Source organism: Microcaecilia unicolor, chromosome 14 (genome assembly GCF_901765095.1).
Source record: "Microcaecilia unicolor chromosome 14, aMicUni1.1, whole genome shotgun sequence".
NCBI classification, from domain to species: Eukaryota; Metazoa; Chordata; class Amphibia; order Gymnophiona; family Siphonopidae; genus Microcaecilia; species Microcaecilia unicolor.
Window position 1 is genome coordinate 25,143,449 of NC_044044.1, and position 14,939 is coordinate 25,158,387.

Below are 14,939 nucleotides of genomic sequence, written 5' to 3' on the forward strand. Positions count from 1 at the left end.
TTTGACTTCAGAGGTGTCCCCTTGACAAACATCAAAGATTTCCTTTTAATTTTCTATCTCCTCATACCCCCCATCTGATCTCTAGTTTTATCCCTTTAAGTGTTATTTCTCACATACCCCACCAGCGTACATTATATTGGCTAAGACAATTCACAAAAGATTAATAAATAACTTGACTGATGTAATAGGTGGGCAGTAATGGAAACATGTACTTATTGTTTTGAGAACAGTGACTCTTATTCAAGCTGACCATGTAGAGTGACATAAAAGGACAGTCTTGTGGTTCTTCAAGTCATAACATCTGGGACAATCAGGACTGTTGTGATAACCTTTGGAGTCATTGTCTCTTTCAAGGACTGAATATAAGGAGCTTCTCGTGGGGCAAAGAACTTAAAATTCTACCTGTAGAATGCAGCTGGAACAACAGAAGGGATGCATAAAGATCGTATTTCACCACGGTTATCAGGGTTTTTACCCTTATGTGCTCATGAAAATATGTGAACCAGCTTTGACATTCATAAATAGTTGTCCATTTGAAGAAATGCAAAATAGCATTCCAAGTCTAACAAGATGGTACTTGCAGCTTGCAATAATGGAAGGCTGAGCAAACAAACGGATGACGTTTTTTTAATTCTGAGTGTAGCTTCTACAAGGATAAAGTCATTTTGTGCAGTGGTTTCCACAACATTAGGTCCAATATTTCCTTATCGCTTCTATTACAAGCTGTATGTTTGATACAACTTCCAACATACAGAGGTCAAAAGTCCAAAAGCCAAACCATCACAGGCAAGTAACTCCATGGTACTTTTTCTTGTATTCATAATTCATGTCCATAAATTATATTTAGCGACTTCATCAGTAATGAGAATGAGAGAGAGAGAGAGAGAGAGAGAGAGAGATCAACGTTTATATACAGAAACGCATACTGCATCCACCCCATCACTCCACCTCTTCAAATTGTTTTTCTCCTTTCTAAACAAGACAATTAATCATTCTTCTCAACACATCTCATGAGTGTTGGTCACAAATTACTACTCATACCCTTTAGATTTACTAAAGGCCTTTAGCAAAATATAGCAGCCATTAATGAAGATTTATGTTATCTTATGGTAGCTAAACCAATTAGAAGAGATAAAGAATTGAGAAATTAAACAGAGTTATTTCTACATCCATAATATATATTTGAAGAAAGAAAGATTAATGAGTTTTGGAGGGGCACCATGGTTTCTGCTCTTTCTACTGAGGACCATTGCAATGACAGAGGTATTATAGAAGGAGAAGGACTTATCCTTAAAATGTAATGTGGTTTTTTTTAAGGTCAGATTTCATAAGTGCATAAGTATTGTCATACTGAGACAGACTGAAGGTCCCTGAAGCCCAGCATCCTGTTTCCAACAGTGGCCAATCCAGGTCACAAATACCTGGCAAGATCCCAAAGAAGTACAAAACATTTTATACTGCTTATCCCAGAAACAGTGGATTTTTCCCCCAAGTCCAATTTAATAATGGTCTACGGACTTTTCCTTTAGGAAGCTGGCCAAACCTTTTTTTAAACCCTGCTACAACCCTAGTTGTACTACATTGTCTGGCAACAAATTCCAGAGTTTAATTACACGTTGAATGAAGAAAACTTTTATCTGATTCATTTTAAATTAACTACTTTGCAGCTTCATTGCATGCCCCCTAGTCCTAGTATTTTTGGAAAGAGTAAACAAGTGATTCTCGTCTACCCATTCCAGTCCACTCATTATTTTATAGACCTCTATCATATCTCCCCTCAGCTGTCTTTCCTCCAAGCTGAATAGCCGTGGAGGGGCATTTTCGACCGGGGGCGCCCATCTCTAAGGGTGCCCATCTCCGAGGACGGCGTCGCAAAGGGGTGGGGCCAACCGTATTTTTGAACGAGATGGGCGTCCATCTTTCATTTCGATAATACGGTTGGGGGCACCCAAATCTCAACATTTAGGTCAACATTAAAGATGGTCAACCTAAATGCTGAGATCACCGGATTTAGAGATGGGCGCCCTCGGTTTTCGCCAATAATGGAAACTGATGGCGCCCATCTTAAAAACGAACAAATCCAAGGCATTTGGTCATGGGAGGGGCCAGGATTCATAGTACACTGGTCCCCCTCACATGCCAGGGCACCAACTGGGTACCCTAGGGGGCACTACAGTGGACTTTGCAAATTGGTCCCGGGTGCATAGCTCCCTTCCCTTGGGTGCTGAGCCCCCCAAACCCCACTCCCCACAACTATACACCACTACCATAGCCCTAAGGGGTGAAGGGGCACCTACATGTGGGTACAGTGGGTTTCAGGTGGGTTTTGAAGGGCTCCCATTTTCCACCACAAGTGTAACAGGTAGGGGAGGATGGGCCTGGGTTCGCCTGCCTGAAGTCCACTGCACCCACTAAAACTGTTCCAGGGACCTGTATATTGCTGTGATAGACCTGAGTATGACATTTGAGGCTGGAAATTTTTTTTAAAGTTGCTTTTTTGAGGGTGGGAGGGGGTTAGTGACCAATGGGGGAGTCAGAGGAGGTGATCCTCGATTCCCTCTGGTGGTTATCTGGTCAGTTCGGGCACTTTTTTGGGACTTGGACCTGGAAAAAAAAGGGGCCAAATAAAGTGGACCAAATTCTCACCAGGGACACCCTTCTTTTTTCCATTATTGGCCGAGAGCACCCATCTCTAAGCACGCCCCTGTCCCGCCTTCGCTACCCTTCCGACATGCCCCCGGGAACTTTGGCCGTCCCGGCAACGGAAAGCAGTTAGAGCCGGCCAAAATCAGCTTTTGATTATACCGATTTGGCCGGCTTCAGGAGATGGCCGTCCATCTCCCGATTTGTGACGGAAGATGGCCGGCCATCTCCTTCGAAAATAAGCTGGCTAGCCGCTTTAGCCTTTCCTCATAGGAAAGTTGTCCTATCCCCTTCACTATTTTTTGTTGCCCTTCTCTGCACCTTTTCTAATTCCACTATCTCTTTTTTGAGATGCGGTGACCAGAATTGAACACAATATTCGAGGTGCGGTCGCACCATGGACCGATACAAAGGCATTATAACATCCTCATTTTTGTTTTCCATTCCTTTCCTAATAATACCTAACATTCTATTTGCTGTCTTAACTGCAGCCACACACTGAGCAGAGGGTTTCAACATATCATCAATGACAACACCTAGATCCCTTTTCTGGTCGGTGACACCTAATGTGGAACCTTGCATTACGTAACTATAATTCAGATTCCTCTTTCCCACATGCATCACTTTGCACTTGATCACATTAAACGTCATCTGACATTTAGGTACCCAGTCTCCTAAGGTCCTCTTGTAATTTTCATAATCCTCTTGTTATTTAACAACTTTGAATATCTTTGTGTCGTCAGCAAATTTAATTACCTCGCTAGTTACTCACTAGTTACTCCCATCTCTAGATTAAATTCAGCATTGGTCATATAAACGGGTTGGTCTTTTGAATGAACTCTTAATATACTTTGAACAGGTATATATATAGATCCCTACAGGATCACATGTCTTATTTCTCTTCTTCACATACAGATAGGAGCCTTTTTACAAAACTACTTTAAGCACCTAACGTGTGGTTTTCCATGTGGAAACTACTAATGCAGAACCCCTTTAAATAGCTTTGCAGTAATTTAACAGTTAAATGTTAAGTGTTTTCTGTGTCAGGGGGGGTGGTATGGGTGGGAAGTTGACACAGAAGGTGTTTGACAATTAACATGTTACACTTACCGTGTGCTAACTGATTAATGTGGAGTTAACGGGGAGCCCAAGTTTTCCTGAGGGCACAGACACAATTTACGGAGTGTGAATACCCGTTCCAAAGCAGTCCCGCCACCAAGACCCTGACGCAGCGAGACGAAACGCTGGCCATCGTTGGCTTGGGGCGAGGGGAGAGAAGGAACGAGTTGGAATCATTGAATACCCTTGTGCTAGCAGTTTCAAAAGATAAGTGTTCTTTTGAACTATATATATTCGGAGGAACACCGTGTTGAGTAGCTCTTTCGAGTACCATAGTGAGAGAGAAATATTTATTAGTCTACATATTGAGATATGTCGTGTGAAGGATATTAGATTACTACACATTTTTGAAAGTTTTGGCCAGTGATGAACAGAGGGTCATTATAGATCCGTTTTAGTTCCGATAGATAGTTACATCTAGGAGCTCTATGAGGCCTTTTTTCCTTCTTTCATATTATACATACAACATCACTGGTCAGGAATTTCAGGCCCTTATCTCATCAGCTGGGAGGCCCCTTGCAGCGAAAGTCCAAAGTCTCCTTATGACCAGCAACAAGTCCTATGCGCGATACGTCTACCCACAGATGAGCATCAAAACTCTGCTGCAACAAGCATCAACCATGTTTCCCATTATCCTTATTGCTATCTCATATCTATTCCTCTCCATCTTCCTACGCCTACCTCCTAACGCTCATTTCCTTCTGCACCCAGTTCCTCCTATGTTCAATTTACTTATCCATTACATATTACATTTACTACAAATTGTACATTCTTCTTACGACTTTGTAATTCTTTTTATTGTTACTATGTAAGCCGCGTTGAACCTGCTATGTGTGGGAAAGCACAGGGTACAAATGTAATAAATAAATAATAAGCTTATGTTCAGAGCTAAGGAAAATTACAGAATGCTTCTCTGTTTAGGTAAACAAGCCATACTGTGGGAACATGGTCACATGTTTTCCAAGTCCAGGTGGCCAGGCTGAACTCCGAAAATAAGCACCATCCTCCTCTTCACACACCAAATTAATTAGAGCTGTGTCTTCTTTTCTGCATTCCAACTTATTTTTACACAATCAAAGTTAAACAATCATTTTTAAACAGAATAAATTCTAATCAACAATACAGACTTTTATTACAAGGTGATACATTTATCTTGGACAAACTTCATTCATTTCTATACTGTTCGGTAATGTACTGCCATTTTCTATAGTATACTATTTTCTGCTTTAATGTATCCCACTAACCATGTATACATTTCACGAAATAGACATTCTAAATGTTGACTTGCAAAAGTATTGTGAATGCAGTGTCAATTCACTTAGATATGTCAAAATAAAAATCAGCAATCAAGTTGTAGGTGATACTTGTTTATTAGACTAAAAGTAAACATTATCAAACTGTCAAGAGTTATGCTCCCTTCTTCAAGCAAAAAATTTCAAAAACAAAATGTGGAAATGCAATAATTTTAATGTTTTATAGTTTTGGTTTAGGGAAAAGGCTTTTTCATTGAGAACCAGAGGTTTATCCATTTTGCATTCCATTTGTAGCCATTACAGTGACAATCCACATCCAAAAGACACTCTTACATATTTCCAGAGCTAACTATGTGTATGTTTCATTTTCAACAGCAGTTGTCACTATAATAAATGTTTATTTTCCCCCGTAAACCAGGTGTCACATTATAAAATTACGTTCTTAAAGCATACAAAGCCATGCAAATGCATTTATGAATGCAGAATCTTAACTAGTCACAAAGTCAAAGATCCTGGACCAGATGGATATGGGGAAAAGTTCCATAGCATTGTCTGATCAAGTTGACGGACAGATCTAGAGGCATTCCTTAGGCAAAATATGTATCATTTTATATATCATTAGCATGCTATTTTTTTTTTCTTTTCAGAGTGGTGAAAATTGAGTGAATTCAATTTTAACCATTTCCCAAATGTAAAGTTGCTCGATAACAATTTTGAAGTTTTAAAGGACTGCCCATAACTGATCTATTTACTCTTTAGTTTTAATATTGCTACAAAATGACCTGATCCCCATCAGTAATAGGCTAGCGTACTATCTAGCTAGGATGTTTCACTACAACTGTTTGGGAAAACATTATCATTCTTGTTGTCATCTTTTTTAGGGCGTTCTTTACTTCCTTATTTCTGAGGCTGTAGATGATGGGGTTTAACAAAGGAGTTACGATGCAGTAAAACACAGCCGTCACTTTGTCCACATCCAATGAACTGTCAGCTTTTGGCCTTACGTACATGAAGATAATTGTACCATAATAGAGGAGAACCACCACGAGGTGAGAGGCACAAGTAGAAAAGGCTTTTTTGCGGCCTACAGAAGACCTGATCCTCAGGATGGTTGAGACAATGTAGATGTAAGACACAGCGATGATGAAAAATGTTCCAAGAATAACTATGATTGCAGTGATGAAATTAAACTTTTGAAGCATGTGGGTATCAGAGCAGGACAATTGAATTAGGGGAGAAAGGTCACAAAAGAAATGGTTAATGACATTAGATGCACAGTAGGGTAACCTAGATATCAGTACTGTTGGCATCACAATACTCATAAAACCGCTGAACCAGCAACCAATCACCAACTTCATGGAAACTCTTTTGTTCATGAGAACGACATAACGCAAGGGATTGCAGATGGCTACATAGCGATCATAAGACATTGCTGTCAAGAGGAAATTCTCTGTAACCCCCAGAGATAAAAAGAAATACAACTGGAAAATGCACCCACTGAAAGAGATGGTTCCTCTCCCAGATAGGAGACTTGCTAACATTTTAGGAATAGTTGATGAGGTGTACCAAAGATCTATGAAAGATAAGTTGCTTATGAAGAAGTACATAGGCGTGTGGAGATGGCAATCAGATCTTATAATTACGATAATGACAACATTACCCATGCAGGTGATTATGTAGACGAGTAAGAAGGTTAGAAAGAGGATAATCCGAAGCTTTAGAGAACCTGTGAATCCCATAATGATAAATTCTCTTACTGTGGTAATGTTGTCTCTTTCCATTTGTGCTAATGTATGGTTTACTGAACCTGCAAATATATAATTAAAAAAGAAAGAAAGAATGAGAGTCACTGAAATTCTATGTTCATATTTGGGAGGGCAAGAAATTTAATTCTAATCAACTAAAATCATTCCACTTTCCATTTGTGGTGGAAATGGGATCCAGACAAATATGAACATTTTCAAAATTACTAATTATTTACCCATTCTGTTTTGCTCAGAGTTGAAATGATATTACCATCTCCCTCTCCTCATCAATACACACTTTGTACAATATATGAAAATACCGTGATTAATGAGATGTACTAAGTTGGGTATTGTTTTCTTTCTTTAGATTTTGGCCTTGTCTTTCTGTTCCTTCAACCACATGGTTGTCTCTTTTACTTGCTCATACTGTCCCCATGCTTCCTTCAATAAAGTATGGTCATATTTAAGAATTGAGTAAGATTCTTTCAATGTATTAATGTATCTCAGAGGATGTAGAATTATTTTGTGTTGTAGAAAAGTTTTCTTATAGGCAAAAATTGCACAAGTCATTAATTTGCTTCATGTTTTTATGGATTTCTTTCTACAATGCATGCTTTTCCACTACAAAGCAGAGGATATGACATGCATTTTTTCCCATAAAACCTTAAAAGTGCTGGGTAACTTAATGGACCCTTTTATTAGATTGCATTAGAATCTGGGCTTAGCCCATCTTTACACAAGACATTCCTGTGCACTAAGCCCAGATTCAACATGACATACGTTAAGGCATTTTCTAACGGGGGGGGATTTGCGTTAATGTTAGCATTAGTGCGTACTATCTGAAAAAGTTATGGGCCCTTTTACAAAGGCACGTAAGGGCCTATGACCGTCAAGTGGGAGCCCAGTTGGCATTACTGCCTGGCTACCACGTGCCCCGGGCAGTAATTCTGAATTTGGTAAGCGCCAAAAACACGCGGTAGAAAATATTTTTAATTTTCTACTACATGGTGCTTACCTGGTGGTAAACATCAGTGGGCACGTAGTGTGTGAGACCTTACCGCTAAGTCAATGGGTGGCGGTAAGGTCTTAGGCTGAAAATGGACACGCGCTGGATTTTAGTTTGCCGCACGTCCATTTTCTGGCCCCTTAAAAAGAGGTCATTTTTCCAGGATGTAGCAAAAACTGGCCCGGCACGCGCCCCAAAGGCACGCTCGCACTGCCGCAGGCCATTTTTCTTCAGACATTTGGATGCAATGTTTTAGGATCAAAAAAAGATGTTTAGGCAAGAAACAACTTAGCTTTGACATAAGCGGTGCAAGAAAGACCAATAAGAAGAAAGAGACAACAGACAAAGCTAAGTTGTTTCTTGCCTAAACATTCAAAAGTGATTAAACAATTGAGCCACTTAAAAAGGCTAGATTTCATGAGGTTTTTTGGCCAATGATGAAGCAGTCCAGCCCCCCGAAGCTAAATATTTAGAGTTAAATAGTTGGGGGCTTCTTGAGGCCTTTTCCTCACATCACACGATAGGAGTGAATGTTTAAGTTGTCGCGCCGATAGTACAGATTTAAGATCTCCCATCTTTCTAGATTTTCAGTTCATTTTAAGAGGAGATAACCTTCGATTGTGCTTTTAAAATGAGACTACTGCCAGGCTACTATGCTCCCTGTCAGTAATTTCAGATTCGACACACGCCCACGCCACCGGGAAATATTATTTATTTATTTCCTTCTGTAATCGGTAGTTGGCTTGCACCAACCGGTCACGGCGTGTGTAGCGCATGAGCCCTTACCGCTAGAAGAGTCATCCATGTCTAGTTCTGTCCTCTGTTAAAGTCGAAATAGCCACTCACGTCTGTGCAGCATCAACACATTGGGGCTCATTTTCAAAGCACTTAGACTTAACAACGTTCCATAGGTTAAAATTTAACTTTGTAAGTCTAAGTGCTTTGAGTTTAATTTCTTTATTATTATATCATTATACAGCTCAAAACAATATAATGTTAAAAAAATTATTTTGTCTAATGTATTGTATTTCAATTTTTCAATAATTCGAAATATATCTTAATCTTTTTCGTCCTAAATATTATGAAATATCGATCCAAGAAAGGAAAATAATATACGTCTAAATAATATTAAACAAATTTCAATCAAACTGGGAGTGCAGCTGACCCATTTTCTTCCTCCGAGCTATCTTATACAGTGTTCCATGCCAAAATCTAATAATATTCTATAACAACGCACGTAAATTAATTGGCTTAACAAGCTACTCAGCGTTGTTAACAGCACTTAACAAGCAATAATGAGCATTATTTGGCAATAATTAGAATTTACGCACACAACTCGCTATGCATAATCTGTAATAAACTGTGTCTAAATTCTAAAGTGCGCAGTTCAAAAGGGATGTGGTTAGGGGGCATGGAAATGGGCATTTAGTGGGCATTCCATCATTTATATGCGTAGTTATAGAATATGGAGCACCACGTTTTCATTGGTATAAATGGAGGCACATAGTTTTTAGTTGCTGGGATATCAACTAAATGTATTCTATATACCGCGCCTAAATCCAGGTGCCGCTTATAGAATGCTCTTAGGACTTTTTAGGTGCCTTATATGGAATGTGGTCCTTAATGTATCACCTACTCTGTCCCCTTCCCCAAGTCTACAGCATGTCTTCGATCAAGCTTGCTGCTACCTAAGTATCCCACTGCCTACATACCAGTGACCTTACTGGACATTATCGGCTTGGATGGTTTAGAGAATTGTATTCTATTGATGCCAACCTGGTCATCCCATGCTCTGCAGTGTCACTGTCTCGCTCATGCTTCCTTTGGCCATCCTTTACTATCCACATGAACTCTCCCCTCTGGCTTCTGGTCATGAACAGTGCAATACTGCAACTAGTTGGTAATCAGGGCTTTTCCCTTTACGGGCCTATGAAAAAATGTGACCCGATTCTTCGTAATGAATAAATAGGTTTCCGTTTGGAGATATGCAAAATCGCATTCCAAGAACAACAAGAAGCTAGTTACAGTATGGAAAAACGCATTGCTGAGTAAACAAACTGGTGCAGTTTTAATTCTAAACTTAGTTTCTACCGGGATAACGTTATCTTGTTCAGGGTTTTCCACAACATTAGATCAAATATTTACTTACTATTTATATTTTACGCTATCTGTTTGATACAGCTTCAAACGTACAGAGGACTAATGTCCAGAAACCAAACCATCACAGGCAAAAGGCATTCTTGACTCATCTCCTGATCTCACTCGTACTTTTTCTTTAATCCAAATCTCATATCAATAAATATATTTAGTGACCTCAGCAGAAAAGAGAAAACAACATTTATATACCAATATGGACACAATTCATGGTTCCCACCCCACCACTCCAGCTCTTCAAGTTGTTTATTTCTCCTTTATAAATGAGATAATTAATCGTTAGATCATTTCAACTCATCTCATGAGTGTTGATCACGAATGACTATGCATACCCTTTAGATTCACTTAATTCCTTTAGCAAAATGAAGCAAGCAGCCATTAATGAAGATTTACCTTATACCCCTAATTCTATAAAAGTTGTGAAAGATTGTGCATGCAAATTTGGGGGTGTGACCAATTTGCACACACAATTTAATTGAATAATGCGCTAATTAGTGCTGATAGTTGGCTTATTAACAAGCATTTATTGGCACTAATTAGATTTAATTGAAATGTACCTAAGTAAATTTATGTGCAGGTTCTGTACCTAAATTTCGGGGTCCTTTCACTAAAGTGCGCCAAAACATGGCCTGTGCTGGTGTAGACCTGTGTATTGGGCACGCACAAGTCCATTTTTTAGCGCACCTCTTTTTTTAAAGGCAAAATGGACGTGCAGCAAAATAAAAATTGGCGCGTGTCCATTTTGGGCCTGAGTCCTTACTGCCACCCATTGACCTAGCAGTAAAGTCTCACACGTTTTATATATATATATATATATATATATTTTTTTTTTTTTTGTAGTGCTGGATATGACGGCACACTAGGGGTGCAATGTACCGCCAGGCTGTTGTGGTAGCCCAGTAGTACTTCCTGTTTAACGAGCGGTAAACCTGTGTTGGGCCTACCGCCGCTTAGTAAAAGGGACCCTTAGAGCGATATTCAGTGTGATTACCACATAAAGGGGTCCTTTTACTAAGGCACGCTAACATTTTTAGTGTGTGCTAAAAATAAGTATGCACTAAATGCTAGAGACATTCCTAGGAATATACGGGTGTCTCTAGAATTTAGCTCACGTTGAAACTTGGTGAGTGCTAAAAACGTTAGTGCACCTTTGTAAGAGACCCCTAAGTATGATATTCAACACTTAACTGGCTATGGATTACCACATGAAGGGGCCATTTTACTAAGTTGGGCTAAAAAGTGGCCTGCGTTACAGTGGCGTAGCCATGGGTGGGCCATGGCCCACCCTATTTGGACTCCTGCCCACCCAAAATTGTGCACTTTTGCTATGGCTTGCAGAGGTCCTCAAACCCCGTCAGCTGAAGATTTCCTTCTTCTCAGGAAGCCAGTGCTCTTTCAAACGGCAGCTGACAGCACTTGCCTCAAGCTGAAACCAACACCAGCCCCTCTTTATATGCCACTTAGGGCTCAGGCCCACCTAACAGTAGCATACATTTAGCAGTAGCTGGTGGGGATCCCAAGCTCTGCCAGCTGAAAACTTCCCCCTGATGGTAACAAAAACGCTACTCTCAGTACCTGCGCATGCTCAGTTTTGAGCGCATGCCTGCTGCAGATTGCCAAGGTGGAAAGAAGCATTTTTCCACCAGCTGAGATAATTTTTTGGGTGGTTGGGGGGGAGCGAACACTTAGTGCCCGCCCACTTCTTGCCTAGGCCCACCCAAAATCTGTTGTCTGGCTACGCCCCTGGTGTGCCCGGCAACAGTAGTTGTTAACCTGCAGTAAGCATGCGTTAGTGCTTACTTATGGGGGTCTTTTACTAAGGAACATTAGTGTTTTTAGTGCACGCTAAACACTAGAGATAAAAACTAGGACCCCATAAGCTGGCTGGTTATATGTATATATTTATTATTTGTTGCATTTGTATTCCACATTTTCCCAGCTACTTTCAGGCTCAATGTGGCTTACATTATGCCGTAGTGGCGATCGCCATTATCAGAATGAGAGATACAGAGTGGTATTGCGTTAAAGTTCAATGGTGACAGACTAAATTAAGCAATCAAGTATCGAGGGTTCAGTTTTGTCCAGTTCTGGTGTAAGTTTTGTTATCTGCAATTTAGGATGGATCATTGTGGTATGCCTTTTTGAACAGGTTGGTTTTTAGTGATCAGACTGTTATGACTGTTGGAAGGGGTTGTGGGGCCCTGAGCCAGGTATGGGCAGCTCCTTGAAGTTACCTAGGTGCGCCAAAATTCAGTGGCAGTATCCAAATAACTAAGCAGACATAGTTAAAACTACATTTAACTAGTTAAGCACTGATTCCATTCCCAGAATACCCCCCCCCCCCCCCAAAAAAAAAAAAAAGACTAATTTCAGTTTAACGCTAACTGGTTATTTTCGGAGGCACTTACAAGTTAAGAGCGACTGAAAATGACCGGTTAGCTCTGAGCAAGTGATTTAACCAACCAGGGGTCATTTCTGTCTGGATAAATTATGTTAAATATCGACCTCTATGTAGTTTAATTTAATACATGGTTTTACAGCCCGCAACTTTCGTTTTAATAAACTATACAGATTGAGTTACAGAAAAACGTAATAATTTAATACATGGTTCATTAGTAAATTATATATTTTTTCTTTTCATAATGATAAAAATTGAATGAATTTTTACAAACAGTTCAACCATTCACCGGAGTGCAAAATTGTTTGAGCACCAACGATTCTCGCAGTTTTGCAGGACTGCTCATGACTGATCACAATTCTTCAGATTATTTTGGTTATGGCGTAGCCTTGCTAAGATGCCTCACTGCAACTGTGTGGGAGAAAAGTCTCGTTCTTGTGATTCTCTTATTCAGGGCATGTTTTACGTTCTTATTTCTGAGGCTGTAGATGATGGGGTTCAACAAAGGAGTCACAATGCAACAAAACACGGCCATCACTTTGTTCGATTCCAATGAACTGTCAGCTTTTGGCCTTATGTACATGAAAATGATTGAACTATAGTAGAGGAGAACCACCATGAGGTGAGAAGCACAGGTAGAAAAGGCTTTTTTGCGGCCTACAGAAGACTTGATCCTCAGGATGGTTGAGACAATGTAGATGTAAGACACAGCGATCATGAAAAATGTTCCAAGAATAACTACGATTGCAGTGATCAAATTAAACTTTTGAAGCACGTGAGTATCAGAGCAGGACAATTGAATTAGGGGAGAAAGGTCACAAAAGAAATGGTTAATGACATTCGATGCACAGTAAGGTAACCTAGATATCAGTACTGTTGGCATCACAATACTCATAAAACCGCTGAACCAGCAACCAATCACCAGCTTGATGCAAACTCTTTTGCTCATGAGAAAGGTATAACGCAAGGGATTGCAGATGGCTACATAGCGATCATAAGACATAGCTGCCAAGAGGAAATTCTCTGTAACCCCCAGAGATAAAACAAAATATAATTGGAAAATGCACCCACTGAAAGAAATGGTTCCTCTCCCAGATAGGAAGATTGCTAGTAATTTAGGAATAGTTGATGAGGTGTACCAGAGTTCTAGGAAAGATAGGTTGCTTATGAAGAAGTACATGGGAGTATGAAGATGGTGGTCAGACCTTATAACTGTGATAATGACAACATTGCCCATGCAAGTGATTATGTAGATGAATAAGAAGGTTAGAAAGAGGATAATCCGAAGCTTTAGGGAACCTGGGAATCCAACAATGATAAATTCCCTTACGATGGTGATGTTCTCTCTTTCCATTTGTACTAATGTATAGGTTATTGTATCTACAAATATATAGTAAATCATAAAGAAAGAAAGAATGAGACCCATGTGGTCATTGAAATTCTAGGTGCATATTTTGCAGAACAAGAAAGCGAGTTTTGGTCAAGTAGAATAATTCCAGATTACATTTGTGACGAAAGTGGGTTTCAGAACATATTGAACATTTTCAAAATTACTAACCATTTTCGCAGAGTTCAAATGATATTACCCCTCCCCGTCACCTCATCAAAACACACCTATATTCTTTGTATATGAAGACACTGATTGTTGAGATGGACTGAGTTGGGTGTTGTTGTTTTCCTTCTTCAGATTATGGTTTGATCCTTCTGTTCCTTCAGACATACGGCTGTCCCTTTGACCTCTATACACTGTCCTCATACTCACCGTAATAAAGCAGGGTGGACAGTCTTACCCAGCAGGAAATGTCTGTCACCTTTTGGCTGTAATTTTGTATCTCTCAACCACCTACAAAATACTGATAAGATTTTGTGATGTGGAACTACAATGTAGGAATTGCAGCTCTTTTACATCTCTTTCATGTTTTTACATTTGATAGAGTTTCTTTGTAAAATTTAAGCACAGAAAAATCATAGCAGTGCACTGATGTATTATGGGGAAAATTCTACATATGATGACTAAGGGGGTCCTTTGACTAAGGTGCACTGAAAAATGGGCTGCGGTACTGTAGGCGTGTGTTTTGGGCGCACGCAGAATCATTTTTCAGCGCACCTGTAAAAAATGCCTTTTAAAAAAAATTTTGACCGAAAACGGACGTGCGGCAAAATGAAAATTGACACACGACCATTTTGTTTTTGAGACCTTACCACCAGCCATTGACTTAGCGGTAAAGACTCATCCAGTAACTGGTTGGTAGTGGTTTATGTGCGCCCAAATGCTGATTACCGCCTGTGCGTCAGAAAATAAAAATATTTTCTGATGCGTGTATTGGACGTGCGGCACAAATGAAATTACCGCAGGGCCACGCGGTAACCGGGTGGAAACTCAGAATTGGCGTGTGTTGGGCACGCCTAGATGCTTATCCTGCTTATTTTCGAAACAGATCGCCGCAAACCGATGCCGGCCATCTCTAAAGCCGGCCCAAATGCTGAGATTTGGCCGGCTTCAACCGTATTATCGAAACGAAAGATAGCTCACTATCTTTTTTCGATAATACGGTTGGGGCTCTGCTTTATGGCGCTGGCCATATAGATGGTCGACACCGTTCGATTATGCCCCTCCACGC

The 14,939-nt window shown here is 40.0% G+C and overlaps 2 protein-coding genes across 2 annotated transcripts; both read right to left on the reverse strand.

Annotated features, from left to right (window-relative positions):
- Nucleotides 1-5,830: 5,830 nt before the first annotated feature.
- On the reverse strand, nucleotides 5,831-6,796 carry LOC115457152 (olfactory receptor 6M1-like). The gene has a single exon (XM_030186576.1). The coding sequence runs from the start codon at nucleotides 6,794-6,796 to the stop codon at nucleotides 5,831-5,833; it is 966 nt and encodes a 321-aa protein (XP_030042436.1).
- Nucleotides 6,797-7,123: 327 nt separating this feature from the next.
- LOC115457153 (olfactory receptor 6F1-like) lies at nucleotides 7,124-13,672 on the reverse strand. Its single transcript, XM_030186577.1, has 3 exons — nucleotides 12,751-13,672; nucleotides 10,744-10,781; nucleotides 7,124-7,201 (listed from the first exon to the last, which is right to left on the reverse strand). The coding sequence occupies exons 1-3, from the start codon at nucleotides 13,670-13,672 to the stop codon at nucleotides 7,124-7,126; spliced, it is 1,038 nt and encodes a 345-aa protein (XP_030042437.1).
- Between the last annotated feature and the right edge of the window lie 1,267 nt (nucleotides 13,673-14,939).